This window comes from Homalodisca vitripennis, chromosome X, assembly GCF_021130785.1.
Source record: "Homalodisca vitripennis isolate AUS2020 chromosome X, UT_GWSS_2.1, whole genome shotgun sequence".
In the NCBI taxonomy this organism is placed as follows: Eukaryota; Metazoa; Arthropoda; class Insecta; order Hemiptera; family Cicadellidae; genus Homalodisca; species Homalodisca vitripennis.
Genome location: NC_060215.1, coordinates 13,791,928 through 13,807,384, shown reverse-complemented (window position 1 = coordinate 13,807,384; position 15,457 = coordinate 13,791,928). Strand labels below are relative to the sequence as shown.

At 32.1% G+C, this 15,457-nt stretch overlaps 1 protein-coding gene across 1 annotated transcript in view; it reads left to right on the top strand.

Annotated features, from left to right (window-relative positions):
- Nucleotides 1-2,084: 2,084 nt before the first annotated feature.
- The window catches only part of LOC124368703 (1,4-alpha-glucan-branching enzyme), a 42,465-nt gene continuing 29,092 nt past the window's right edge, over nt 2,085-15,457 (top strand). The window contains exons 1-6 of the mRNA XM_046826005.1: nt 2,085-2,444; nt 4,440-4,609; nt 7,990-8,105; nt 12,056-12,184; nt 13,330-13,474; nt 13,902-13,992. Of these exons, the coding sequence (XP_046681961.1) occupies nt 2,332-2,444; nt 4,440-4,609; nt 7,990-8,105; nt 12,056-12,184; nt 13,330-13,474; nt 13,902-13,992 (764 nt within the window). The 5' untranslated portion in view covers nt 2,085-2,331. The remainder of the gene's footprint in view (nt 2,445-4,439; nt 4,610-7,989; nt 8,106-12,055; nt 12,185-13,329; nt 13,475-13,901; nt 13,993-15,457) is intronic.

The following is a 15,457-nucleotide window of genomic DNA, read 5'->3' as shown; positions in this document are numbered from 1 at the left end:
CTGTGCAAGACTTTTATCAGGTTGTTTTGTATGTTGTTACTGGTGTATGAGGCGCTTCGGGGTCTTAATGCTGTCTCATAACAGGACCATACTTCTTCAGGATTTAACTAAACTTAAAAACAATCCTTTATTAATTAATATTTTCCTCAATTTCTCTATACTCTCTAATAGATTATACGGATTGGCTAAATACATTAAAATATCAACCAATTATACTACGTTTGTTATTTTGCAACCTGCATTTTGGATAAGACCTCTTCTTTTTCTTTGATGCGAAAAATACTGATTGAAGAATTTTTTTCTTAAGAAGCAAAACTAGCAAACGATTTTGAAATTTGAGTGTGGCATATTGTAACCAGATGTGTTTTGAAACACTCATTAATTGTTTTCCAACTTTTAAGTCCCGTTGTAACAAAATCTTGATATGTGTTACAGTTTTTTCCTGAATCGTTGGTATAATAAAACGGCAATGAAAACAAAATAACTGAACCTGCTGTCGGACTGTACTTAATCTAGTTGTAATTTGCATGCCGACTTGGTTAAAAACTCCTAATTTTTGTCAAAATTTACTAGAAAGGTTCATTTTGAGTTAAGGTTGACAAGGGCCGCGAGATAACCTATCAAGCTTCTCGGTTCTATTCGAAGCAATTCCACGAATAGGATCGTCAGAGTGAGGAAATATTTCAGTCCAGGGCTAGATGTCAATGATGATGGTTCATCCAGAATTGCACAACGGTGTTATTATCAGCATTAAAACTTTTCGATTTTGAACTAGCAGAACTATTACCACTATAAAAGGATTTGTCGGTTACTAGCACTTTTCTCACAACAAATCTGCCCATAAAACTATTTCCTTCATTTTGGCACCTTGCAATAAGTTATTTGTAATGAGTAATATTACACTACCAATGTCACTTGTATTGCATAATATAAGTACTGCCGAGGCAAGTACACCAATCACACCGCGCACAATAACAAATGCACACACAGTTGCAAACAAGCAAAGAAGTAAGAACAGCACTCCTAACCTAGAGTGAGACTGAGAGGAACTGCAGGCAGGAAGGGAACGTGAACAACGTATTACAAACACAACAATATAACTCATACGTAAAACTCAGTACCGGCCAGACCAAGGAAACAACTCTTTTACTTTAGTAGTAGTATAAAAGTTCTATAGCAAAAAATAAATAAAAAAGTTTATTTATTAGCAAGTGCCTATGCACCTGTGGCACCATCCCCCGTGTGCACGCCAGTAAACACAAGCAATTCGTTTTAATACACCAATTTCATTTTTATAGGTGCAAAATATTAGCGTTTTCACGTGATTTTTCAAAACTACTCCATCCACAGTCCAGGGTAGGATAATATAATTCGATTCTATCTTGTGCGTGACACATTATAAATATCTTTATTAAAGTATGATATTCATTTAATTCAATTAATTACTGTGTTTTGTGGTAATTATGTAGCAAGAACCGGTTAATAATAATGGAATATCCAGTTCGACACCACGTCAGAAATATATATATATATTTTATAATAAAGATCGTAATTGTAATTTGTTAACTGAGTTGTTTTCGATTATATAGCGGTTCTTTAATCATAATAATATAAACAATATATGTTAAATTACGATAAAAAATAACTATTAAAAAAAACATCTCAGTTAAATCTTTTAACTTTTAAACCATACACGATTTTTGTTCGTTTAAAGCTTAAAACCTAGAAGCATTTTCATATACGTAATTATATGATCAGTTGAATATGAATTTAACGTACTTTAGTTGAACTTAATATCTGAGTTTATTACCAGCTATTGTGTGGTTTTGTTACATTAGGAGTCGCGTAGCGGGTGAGAATGTTTGAAGCTCGGGTTTCGAGTGCGTTCAGTTGTCGGATTGACTTAAAAAACGTCTTTAAACTCTCTCTAAAACTATGGTATGGTTTTTACTTGGTGGTCTAGGAGCTACTTTCAAAAAAGTTAGCGCAGCCGGCCGGCCTGGTATTGTCATGTCATTTAGTTCGCTTTGAAGGTCAAGTTCTTCATTATCTTATTTTTTTACCCTTTGACGTTTGTAGCCAGCCTGTGTCGTATCATATTAAACTTCACGCTTTGGCCGGCTATGAACCAATGAGTGACCTTGTGTGAACTTTTTTAATTAGTTTTTAAGATTATGGATATTGATAAAAAAATCTGACCTCGGATCTCACCCAGGTCATCCTCTTTTGTTAGTTATAGTGCATTTATGTTCAAAAAGTTAGAATAACTAAAGTTTCTTTAAAGTTTGAAGTCTTTTGTTTGGAACAGGAGGAAGCAGAAGGTTGTAAGAAATGGGAGGTAAATTTTCATCACTTGATCCAAAAGAAATTGAAGTTCCTAAGCTTCATGTTATGTTGGAAAGAGATGGTTATTTAAAACCATATGAGACTGAATACAGACGCAGGTAAGACGTTATTTGTTTTAAGTTATGGGCATTTATAATTCTGTGTTTTTATGGTCTAGTTAGGATACAGCTTTTCATAATTTTCTATGAACTAAACATATATTCCATTCAAATGTCTGTTTTACTTACAGGCCTAGTTGATTTTCTATTAGGCTACTTTAGGTTATCAAGCCACAGTTTTGTTACTATTAAATTACATTATAAAGTTAACATTTTTAATAAAATAGAAAAGGGTTACAGATGTTCGAAAGACGAAATAAACTTTTAGTAGGCCTACTAATTTTATAATGAATGAAACGAAGTAATCATCTGTCCATATACTGTTGCATAACGTGTACAGGTATTATTAGATTAGATTAAAGTGTAAATATAACCTTACCTTAATTACTCTGTGTCCCATCGTAGGCCATAAGTTGTTTGTTCTTAAATATAGGTATTGCGCTATTAGAGAAATTTTGAGCAGGTTGTGTCAATTTTCTTCACTTAGGCCAAATCCTAGGCTAATTCTCAATTTTTTTCTCTATGTGTAAAGTTAATTTTTTCTTTCAAAATGTTTTGAAAGTTCCATTATATTGGAAGAATTTCTCAATCAAATAAAACTGATTAACAGTATTTGCCAATGTATGACACATTAATTTATCAAATTCATCTACTTAAGTCACTGGCTTATTTAATTTTTCATTTTATTGGGGTTTGAAAAGATTTAAAGACAACCACCGTCATCTTCTGTTATGGTTAATGTTTGAAATTCCTTAATAATACTAGATAAGGTCTTGAAGAATATCTTGTTGCAAGTCTTTCTCTTACGTGTATTTTCAAGGAGTATATAAACACATTTATTATCAGTCTCATAAATTTATAAATGTACTCTTTATACCGACTATTGAAAGGCGTAGAATGTTCGTTGGCAACACAATGACTGCCACACGATTTTTATTTGCTTGATGGGTGTTAGCCGAGTGAGGATACATAAACAGCTTTAGATTTTATTAATCAGTAGCCTGCCTGCTTCTGTAACTCCCTCAAAGCAATGAAAAAAAATAGTTTTTTACATTGTTAAGTACATTAATGGAAGCCTATGGAAGAAAGATAATTATAGGAGGGTGCTAGTTCACATACCACATTATTCGTATCACTCAACAGAGACACTTCATTTACTATATTAGGAGTGTTGATGACAGATCGTGACAGGCTCACGCCATACTTGATAAATTTGGAACAACTGCTCCTGCGATCAGTGCAACCAATGTCAAATAAATCCATATCCACAGTGTCTTAGTGTTTGTGATTGTGACAGGTTGGTTAGCAACTTTGTGACATGAGCAGCACTCTCCACATAGCACATTTTGATGTGTGTATTCTTATTGGGATTTGTTTTGAATGTGAACAAACAGTATAGGCCTAATTCTAATGTGGGATTTCAAAGGAAGTGAGAGTTGACTTGTGCAGCTTAGGCAGTGCCATTCGGACTTTCCACGAGTTCAAATCAATTAATTTAACTGTGAAATGCTACACCTCACTTCTCTCCAATAGGTACCTTTATAAATAATTGTAGCTACCATCACAAGTAAGTTCACAACGCATTTTGAGGCCCGATTCACTCCGAATGGGTCATTCTTGTAATGACTGCAAGGACGTAGCCAGCAAACCCCCAGACCTGGGGGTTCAGGTCTGGAAATTTTCAATTTTTTCAATTATTATTTTTGAAAACTATTATTATTTAAATAATTCAGTATTATTGACATGTACTGTTGAAAGATCGTTCTCAATTAAGAAACGGGTCAAGAACTTTTTAAGGAACGAAAAATGATAAACAATTTTTGTACTACTTTGCCTTTTAACAGACTCATTTTTATCAGTGTCACTGTATCGATGCATATTTACAAAGAAAAATTCTGTATTAGCCTATAAAAAACACAGGAATACAATTTTGTGTGCATAAACAATGTTCATTTTAAACTTATGTTACAAGTAAATGTTTCATTTGTGTTCTAGGTATGCCTGCTTCTTGGATTATGTTGATAAGGTGTCAGAAGGTGAAGGAGGACTGGAAAATTTTACTCAGGGATATAAATGGTTTGGGATCCACATCAATTCCGACAACTCTGTCACAGCGAGGGAGTGGGCTCCTGGAGCTACTGAACTGTTCTTGTTTGGAGATTTCAGTAAGTTAACACTACTGTATTTGTCAATATATTTTAAGTAGCACATTGTTATTGATTCATTGATTGTGTACATTAATGAAAATCTGGAAATCTTGGAATCCAACCCTCAATACTGCGAGTTGGTGGGGGACATTGACAAAAGTAATTATTGCTTCAATATTACTTCTCACCCCTGTGTCACTGGCAGTGACAGTGTTTTATGCAAATTGAATCACTCATTCAAAATATACTTTATTACATGCTCATCAAGAACAGAAATTGTAAAAATGTTATAATAAGTAATTGTCTGTACACAGAGTTATTGGTAATGTACCAAATAATAGTTTAATTGTTATGTAGTCTGTTCATGTTGAAAGAATTTGTTTATTGAATAGGAAGGCTGTTCAATTAGCCAGGTGTGAAGTCTTGTCTTTAGTTTGTTCCTATTTCTTGTTCTTAGGTCTCTTGGCAGGTAATTTAAGAGTTTAATACCTTTATATGTTGGGTTTTTTCTCATATTGTGTTAGGTGGTGTGTTGGAACACTGAAGAGTTGGGCATTACATGTGTTGTGTTTGTAGATCACAGTCTCTCACCATGTTTTGTCCATCAGCATGCATCACAACTTCTTGTATATAGAGACTGATGATAGTTAAGATTCCAGGTGATGTAAAATCCTCTATGCAGGTGTCTAGTCTCTGGAGTCCAGCTAAAATTCTGATTACCTTCTTTCTTATAAATAAGGTTATTTGGATATTTGCTGAGAAGTCTGTTCCTCATACAGCTAGGCCATATTTCATATTGGTTTCAAAAAGTGCAAAATACGCTATTTTTGTTGTTAGGTAACTTAGGGCTTTGGCTTGTTTGAGTGTGTAAGCACTAAAGTTCAGCCTTGTACAAAGGTTGTCTTTTTGTAAGTCCAGGTTAACATGCTATCAAGCGTCATGCCTAGGAATTTTACTTCATTTTCCAGTGTAATACCTGGAATCTGCGGTATCTCTTGATTGCAATGTCCAAAACCTACTTGGCTTGTTTTAGTGAGGATTAACAACTTAGATCACTGTTGTGGCAGTATTCGTAGGATGAGTTGAGATTATATTTGTAAAGAGTGTTAAAGAAGTCCCACATATCAACTTAAAGGTCTTTATTAGTAAAGAGAGTACAATGCTGCAAATTCGATCTCAAAAGATTCACTCTTTAAAAAATAACGCTGGTTTAAAGTTTGAGACATTTATATTGTAGGTCCTGTTCTAGATGGTTTAATATTCTTGCCTTGGCTCAAGTTTTGGAAGTAAATGAATACTAAAGACACAGTGTTGTGTACTTAAGAAATGGTTTTTAAGGTAGTTAGTGACTCTTCATACTCAATGAAGGGTGGTCTACAAGGATTTCGGTAAACAAATTTAATGTAAACATAGCTCAAGATATACGTTTTTAAAGGGGTTGTTTGGTAAAGCAGAAATGAATGGTAAAGGGAAAAGCCAGGTTCAGTTATTATAATAGAAAGTTCTTATTTTTAAGTTGAGATTTGGACTGTACTAGATATACATCTTACATTACACTTTAAAACAATGTACATCTTTCTATCGGTGCAGTAGTGATGTACTAAGTTTCATTGCTTTACCTGTTATCGTTTGGGAATTATCAAGCCTGTTCAGGACTTTTTTAACATCCTGTATATTGTATAATATATGTGTATATATGAGTTGACAGCTAGGTTGGACATTTTTTCACTTAACAGTAGAGTGGTGTTGTTTGCATACGTGAAGATGTTGGCATATGCCATCGGTGAACAAGATTAAGAGCACCAGTACTAGTTCAGTGCCCTGTGGTACACCACAGGTTACTGGCAGTGTACTAAATTGTATGTTTGTCATAATATTTTTTTTGGTAGTTCTGTTTTGGTAGTAGCATTTGAACAATTCTTAAGCCTTACCAGATTTGCCTAAAGCGTCAAGCTTTTTGATGATAAGATTGTGACTCAAGCAGTCAAAAGCCTTGTAGTAATCCAGGAAAAGCGGAGTTGTAATTATTTTGTCCTCAAGGTTATCTACTACGGTTTCTATTAGTTTAATCATTGCAGTTGTTGTTGATTTGCCATTGGTAAAACCAAAATGTGTGTTTGTTAGTAGACTGTGTTCATTGCAGTACATCATTAATCTCTTAAGAACTATTTTTTACAAAGCTTAAAGTAGGTTGAGATTGGTTGGTAGCTGCTAGTTGTGGCTGTGCATCCATTTTTATATTTTGAATTTACCTTTGATATTTAATACCTGGTGGGAATTGGCCTCGTTCAAATGATTATCACTAATGGAGTGCGTAGTACATCAAAAAACTAAAAATTAGTGTTTTTTTTTCAGTTAAATAACAAAGTTTTTTAGGAATCCAGGTGATATTTCATCATTACCGGATGAGTTCTTTGATTTAAAGTTTCTCACTACATCTATTACTTCCGCTTCATTTGTATGATATAGAGTGGAAAGTCTAATATGTTGTTCTCGGTTTACGTTTTGTTGTTACCTCAGTTGTTTTTAACATTCTTTAAAGTTTTGTATACCAGTATTAGTGTAGTTGTTATTAGAAGTTGCTAAGTTGTAGTGTAATTACTACTACATTATGGACTATTTTTCCATCTACCTTAAGCAAATTATAGACTGTTGCTTTTTCTTTATTCTTGCATTGTTTATAATGTCCCATGCCTTTACTTATCTGAATCGTTGATGTAATTTTTGGATGCTTCATTCTTTAAAAACCTAAGCCTTAAGTCATATTTTTTTAAATCTCAGCTGCTTATTTCCTGATGAAATCTTCATTTCCTGTTCCATTATTTTCTCATTATAATTTTTACACATAGCAGCACTACAGTGTTTATCATTGTTTTAAAATACAACAGCAGATAAAAATAAGGTGGTACTTCTCTGTTATTGCTAACGTATTCAATGCAATTCTGTAAAAGATTGTTATTTCTACAACATTTTTGATGTTTTTATATTTATACCAAGAGTGACCTGACGGGTCTAGATTTTAATATAGTAAATCTGAGCATTAGACTGAACACATGTTGCTTGTTTGGTCCTTAACTCAAGTGTCGTTATATCCTGAGGCATTTCTAGAAGTGCGGGCTCATATTTTACAAACCACAAAACTATGCAGATATGTAAAAATATGTCTGGTCAGGCATACAACAGCATAAGATCTTATGTACCTGATGGAATAGCTAGATATAATTTTCTTCTGGAGTCTATTTTATTATTGAGCATAGCCATATTGAACATGAGAATATTTAAACATTAATATTGTACATGTAATGCATACTTTAGAATGAAAATAATTGAATGTTTTAATTTAAGTTTTTCAAAGTCTTTATTTAGTGTTTGATGTATAAATTCCAAATTATTTTCAGATCAATGGAATAAGTTTGCCCATCCTTACAAGAAACTTGAGTATGGGAAGTGGGAACTGCACATTCCTCCAAATGAAGATGGATCTTGTGTCATGAAACATTTGTCAGAAGTCAAGGTAACATTTAGAGTCTTATTTAGATTTCTTTTTTTATACTTATGGTTTACAGTACATCAGTATTCTTGAATGTTGACTTTAATTAGTTTGATTGCCATAAATTAATACATCTATGGTGTATTGTAATTAATATGTCTTTCCTAACGTTTCACTGGACAGAGACATCTCTTTAATGTTTAACACTTTGAGTGCTGATCTTGAATTAGATCTTGTGTTATAGAATGCTGGGAGTTTTTAGTCATTAAACAAAATCATATATAACATATTCTTTTACATACATAAAAAATGCTTACATGCCTGTTTTCCCCTTGTTTTCTTCTTTTCTTTTATTTGTTCAGAGACAATCATATTTTAATACTAATATATACTCAGAATTTGTTTAACATGCCAAATTAAAGCCTGTTAGAGTAGGCAGTTGCAATATATGTCCCTTCGTTAACATGAATCCACAACTTTAAAGGAATCAAGCTGATCAGAATTGAGGTAAAATTGATAAATTTCAATTTTAATCTTTAACCATTAGTAGTTTTAAATTAAAATTTAAGGTTAATGCTTTTTATGAATTACAGAGTATAACTATGATCAAAAAAGAAATTGAAATAAAATCCTTATAAAAGTTTGGGTTAACCAGCAATAAGTTAATGTTTAATTGCATGAATAGTTCATTTTTCAAAAGTAATTTATTGTAATCCAAGTATGGCTATTTTTAAAGTAACTTTATTAACATGTGTTGTGGTAAATAAATGTAGGACATCCAGTAAAATAAATAAAGCTTGCTTTGTTTTATTTACCGCACTATGGAAGAAAATGAACATTGAAATTAAATTGATTTACAATGTGTTAAAATTTAATTTTAATATTAGGTGGATTGATTAAAATTTAAGAATTAGAGGTTGTCTTTTAACTTTTAAATTAAGGAGGGTGTTCAAAAGAGTTTTGATGTAAAAATTAGTGTATTACTAAATACGTATAGATGCTTTAAAAGAATTTAAATGTTTAAGAATTTTTAAATTGGATCCTAGAGATGGTATATTTTGTAGGCTATGTAGAGTCAACGTGTAGTGCAGTCCAGAGTGACACAAAATTTATACCAAACTTCATCGGCATTAAACTGGTGTTAGTGGTGTACCATTACTAGTTACTAGTACATCTTATTGGCCACTACTAGCACAATCAGTTTATTGAGGCTGGAGCAAAGAAAATGAGTCGCACTCCGTCTATAACATGTCAAAGTGTTAATAGACCCAACTAAGAAAATTAGCCCATCATTCAAGAACCTCGGGGAAAGGTCCAATATACTTAAAGCTCCCTGTATCCAAAAGCTCCTTGTAAAACCACCCACCACTACTTTCTAACAACCAAAAATCTGACAAACACTGATCTATCCCAAGCTATGCACCAAAAAAAATCCATTAAAAATCCCATGGGTCCCATTTCTGCGACATCTTTCAAAATTTGCTAAATCCTCAACCAGCTTCTTCTTTTTCTCATTCCATTACCTCCCTCGGATGCAAAATACCTAGATGTCATACCTGTGACTCCAACAGTGTGATTTATCAGTGACATGTAAACTCTGTCCTTACTGTACATCGGCCTAACTTCTGTAACTGTCCATTACGCATGTACAACACACACTGTTGTCGCTCCTCCAAACAGCCAAACTTTGGCAACTGTTTTACTACCAAAGTAATCTTTACAACTCTCAAATCACAAGAATGGAACTTGCCTTTCTTATTTTTGTCATTATAACGTAAATACGTACAGTTTGTCAATTTTTACTCTGTGGAAATGAATTTGTAAAAATATTGTAATTAACAAGTCAGCTCGCCCTTGTTCTTAATTTACTTGGAAACGAATCAGTTAACTTTATTACCAAAGGTGAACAATTATTCACCATAGGAAGTCAGATAAAATTTGTAAAGTAACCGATGAGAATAAATTATGTCTAATTGTTAGCTACATTCGGATTTTCTCACCACATAATTATGTAACAAATTACAAACAAACAAACCATTGCACCGTTTTTAATTGATAATAACTGTACCACAATTATATAAGACTAATTAAAATGTTGAAATAAATTATGAAACTTTATATTAATTATTAATTATAAAAAAGAGGAAGACCTAGGTTAATGTGGAAAGATGGAATAGAGGAAGCCATGCAAAGAAGAAACATTGAAGAGGATGCATGGCTATGCAAGAGACAATGGCGTATTGACTGCGACAAACGGCCAGAATAGCTGTAAAAGTTGCCAAATAAATAAAAATATTTAATTATTATTATCTAAAGGAGATTTGAAAAATTCCTAGGATAACAATTTAAGGACAGGCACTTGGTATATGGTAAATAGTTTTATATATAATACAATTGGTTTTGTAAAATGTAACTCAAAGTTAAAACCATACCGAATTGTCTAAATATACTAAAAGGTACAACTCTCACTTCTGTTTTTAGCTTTTTGAGAAAGTGTAACTGTGGATATAAGGTGAATTTAGGGTATTTTTAGAAAATCAGTGGGAAGTATTATTTGTAAACTGTAACCTAAAAATTTCAATAGTGTCATCTGTGAATTGTATGTAAAACAGTATATGTAGTTAAACATTTTTAATAAATATTCTTTTGCAAGTAACTTACATGTGTGAGGGATATTTTTAACATTAAAGCCTCTCATTCATGTAATTCTTTAGTGAGGTTTTTCTAGTTGTGATTATAAATTGGTTACTATTTACAGATTTCAGTTAAAAAAAAGAATAAAAAATAGGTAAATTAATCTATCAAAATTTTTTCCTTAGATGTTCGATGTATTCCTGAATAAATATTCTGTATAATAACTTACTACTCAATAATCTATAATAAAATACTTGTGAGATGTATAACATTTTGCACGTGATAATTGTTTGTGGGCATACCTATGGTTTGTTTCATAAGTTACTTCAAGTTTTTGTATTAATGGCTCATGCAATTGTTATATATATAACCTAATATGTTTTATAATTTAGTTAAGATAGTAAATAGTCTGTTATTGTAATTGATCTTTAGGCATTTATCTCCACTCATGGTAATACTCATATGGTAGGCTACTCTTAGGCTCTTTGAAATTATAGTTAAAAGTTGTATAAAATAGATTTTGAAAATTGTATAAAGTACTCAAATTGCTGCCAATAGGACTGAACAGTTTATTTATTTACTTTCAAGCATCAAAATATATCGTAGTTTTGTGAGTGGTGATTTGTCATAGAACTTACAGTACTAGATTAGATTAAAATATTGATAATATGTATTAATAACTAACAATATGTATTATAAATAATGTAACATTTTATATAAATGATATGTCATACAAATCAGAGAACATTATATTAGAGAACCATAAATTATAGAGAAGGCTATAATTTAAAAATGGCTTTTTTAAACATAAATACTAGATTAAATTAAGATACATTGAATAAAAAAAGAGTGAATATGGTAAATTAAAATAACAAGTTACACACACTGTACAAAACTATGAATTATATACGGATTATTAAGTTGCTTATAATAAATCAAATTCGTAAATTGCACAATAACAAATTTTCGATGTCTTCTGTTAAAGTTTTATCTCAAATTGTAGAAGTCTATCTCAAATTTGCATAGATAACCTATTAAATAACGGCTATTTTTATTGAACTGTTTTATACTAGATTGTGCTTTAGTTATTGTGATAACTAAAATAAATATTTGATTGAGCAACAGATAATGCATTGTGTGTTAATCACATGTTACCAAGTCCGATGACTTATATTTGTCATAAAATGTAACTAAATTCATACCTTTCAAAGCCTTATATTGAAATCTCGCTGCTTCATCTGATATTTCATTACCACATGCCAATCCTCTGTAACACGCCTTACTAATTCCATCTCTCCAAGCATTCTTCGGCTGGATTCAAATGATGAATATGATTACAGCTTGTTATTCGCACGCAAAGCGGAGATTTGGTTGAGCGGCTGTCACCATGGGCCACGTACGTCGTGCAGCCTCCACGTGAGGAAGGTTTTGTGTTCAAACAACGTATCTACCACCCACCTCCCACCCAGGTGAGACTTAGGTGGCATTGTGTACAGCTTAGCAAACTATACTGTGTTACTTAGTTATACTATACTTAGTTAGTACTGTGTCCATTAGCAGTGAAACTTAGAGGTAGATATCTCTAATTTAAACGTTCTCAACATTTTTTTTTAATTGAGATTCTTTTCCCACACAAAAGCTGAACGTGATTTGACAGCTTGTTTTATGCTTATTTAATCTCTTAAGAGCCACAGTTATACAAGGTGGCAATTAAGTACCATAATGGTTTAATATAATTTTAACAATAAAAAGTTGAGCTACAGAACTTTTATGTTTTGTTAGTGGACATGAAAACTATTTTAATACGTATTTGTTAGACTGTTACACCCTGCCTCCGTGTGGACATCAACAAGAAGTTTTAATGGGAGCATGCATTTATTAAGTTGCATGTAAGATATAAAAAATCTTTATTACTAGAATACAATGCCACAAACTTGACCTCAAAAGGTCAATTCTAATCAATATGGTGGCTGATTTAAGTTTAAAAACATTGTTATCAGCCTTTGTATGATCTTTGAAGAGCAACATGCACAGTATTAAAATTTAGTAAATGATTTTAGAAAATTTGTCCATATTTTTAGTGGCTTTTATGACTTTTTAATCAATAAGTTGGCTTGCTTACAAAATGTTTTATAAAAGCTATTGAGTGGTGTATATTATTTTAAAGGCGAATTTTTCTAAACCATAGGCTGTACATTTTGTCTCCAAAGAATGTACTCATAAAGATTGGTGACAAAGTTTCAAACACATATTAAAGCTTCAAAATGACAAACATTTTGAACATTCCAGATATCCAAATTACTCTACTAGTTTAAAACTTGAAGATATTTCTATTGTAGTAGAATTATCTACTGTAGACATAATTTTGAAGGGGTTACCAGTAATCAAACTTGACCACTCATTAATGCAACTCAACTCAAATTTAAGCAGACAGAAAATCACTAATAAGGACACATTCCCTATGATTAGTGCACAAATCAGGTTCCTTACATCTTGAATAAAAAATTCTTGTGATTTAGAAGTTTATTTCTTCTTTGAACTCCTGAATTAAACTTGAATTTGAAATATGCAGTTGATGTTTGATTCCTCTACGAACCCAATGTTTTGTTTTCAGAAGTACATATTCAAACATCCAAAACCCAAGAGACCAGAAAGTCTGCGTATCTACGAGTGTCATGTGGGGATAGCATGTCCTGAAGGCAGAGTGGGGCAGTACAAAGAATTTACTCAAAATGTCATTCCACGTATAAAAAAACAAGGTAAAATATCAAATGTTCACTATAAAGCAAATTTGACAACAGTAGTTTTGGTGTAGGCAGCTTTTGATTTATATTTATTGAAGTTAATTAGTTTGATATATCTAAATTTTAGTTTGAATATGGTTGAGAAAGTCACGACCTGTAGATTTTTGTATTATGGTCAGGTTACAAATAGACAGTTTGCATAATGGAATACTCATTTTTGTTGTTATTTTAATTTTGGAAGGTGTTAAAAAACCAAATTTTGTCTTAATTTTCGTGTTTTGAAAGAGGGTTCATGGAAAATATGGCAGATTTGCATAAAAACTACGAGGAGGATGTAAAAATTGTTAAAGATGCCTAGAAAGTTATGTTCTACTATAGTGTTTAGTCTTATTTTAGTAATTAAGAATAATGCTGTGTGACACTCACAGAGCTCTTGTTCTAGGTTACAACACCATTCAGCTGATGGCAATAATGGAACACGCTTACTATGCGAGCTTTGGCTATCAAATTACAAGCTTTTACGCAGCATCCAGGTAATGAGAATGAATTTAGACTAATTGCAATCAGTGAGTTACAAATTTACCCACTGGCTATTATTTTAATATAGCAAGGTTTCAGTGTATTATATAGGATGTATTTAATAAGCACTGTCTGAGGCAATGAATTGTTTATTGGAGGGAGGCTAGTGGATAGCGTAGAACGATGGGATTAAACATTCTGAGAAATAATTCTCTGACATATATATTTACTGATAACTTCATTATGAACTCAAATTACACATTTCAGTTGTAACCTTCCAACGGGCATGCATTTTAACAGTAACTGAAAACCGTTTTGACCTATTGCACAAACTTTTAGTATTTTGCCTATGTAAATCTTGTTGGAAGTTGTCCGTAATATAATTTTATAATTTAGTCTTTTATCTGAAAAATAAATATTGTTGATTTAAATTGTTATTTTTATATGTCATATTTATATTTTATGTATTTAAATTTTCTGCATTATTTTTATTTTGATAAGAAATCACCTGTAATAAAATTGTAATTTCTTGTTATACTTAAAAATAAATAAGAAATAAATTGTACTAAATCTTATTCTGTTAGATTAGTAATTAAAATCTCCAGTTGTTCATATGTAATAATTATTGGTCTAGTCTAGTTGAAATAGGAAATATATCATGGACTTCAATGCTCCGATGCTTTTACAATGATTAATGATTGTAGTTTACGAAATATAAATATACTTTTTATTTAAGCTGAAAGACAGAAATAATTTGTTTACGCCTACAGGTGTTATAGTGGTTTTATGTAATAGATGATTACTTGTCAAGTACAGTTATCAGTATATTATAATCCAAACTGATAACACGCTTACAGTCTGCAATTAATGTTTAAATATAAATTCCATTATATTATGCTCATAAATAACATAATAATTCAAGAAAATGGGTATAGAGGTCGTTGTTACATTGATGGAGTTTTAAACACCTGATCACACTCATCATCAGCTTCTGCCCCTTTTACTTACGCAAACAGTTTATCAAAGGCCACCACACTTCTGCCACTGAAAATCTGAACAACCAACTGGATTGCAAACACTGCCCTGCTCATTACATAAGCCTCACATCCGATAGCATGTGCACCCTTGTGAATGATCACTGACAAGACGTAAAAAATAAATATTAAGACAAACCTGTCACCCAACGCTCTGCCACCTACAGTATCATTTCCTTCAGTAACTGTTTCATAACCAGAGTAATAAAAGCTCTTCCTAATGAGACAAATCTATCCCAAATGAGGAGATGGAAGTTGGCCTACCACAGGGTACCCAAATTCAGAACCAAAATCAATCCCAAATGAGGAGATGGGAGTTGGCCTACCACAGGGTACCCAAATTCAGAACCAAAATCAATCCCAAATGAGGAGATGGGAGTTGGCCTACCACAGGGTACCCAAATTCAGAACCACAACCTAACCATAAGTTGATTTCCATGTTTAA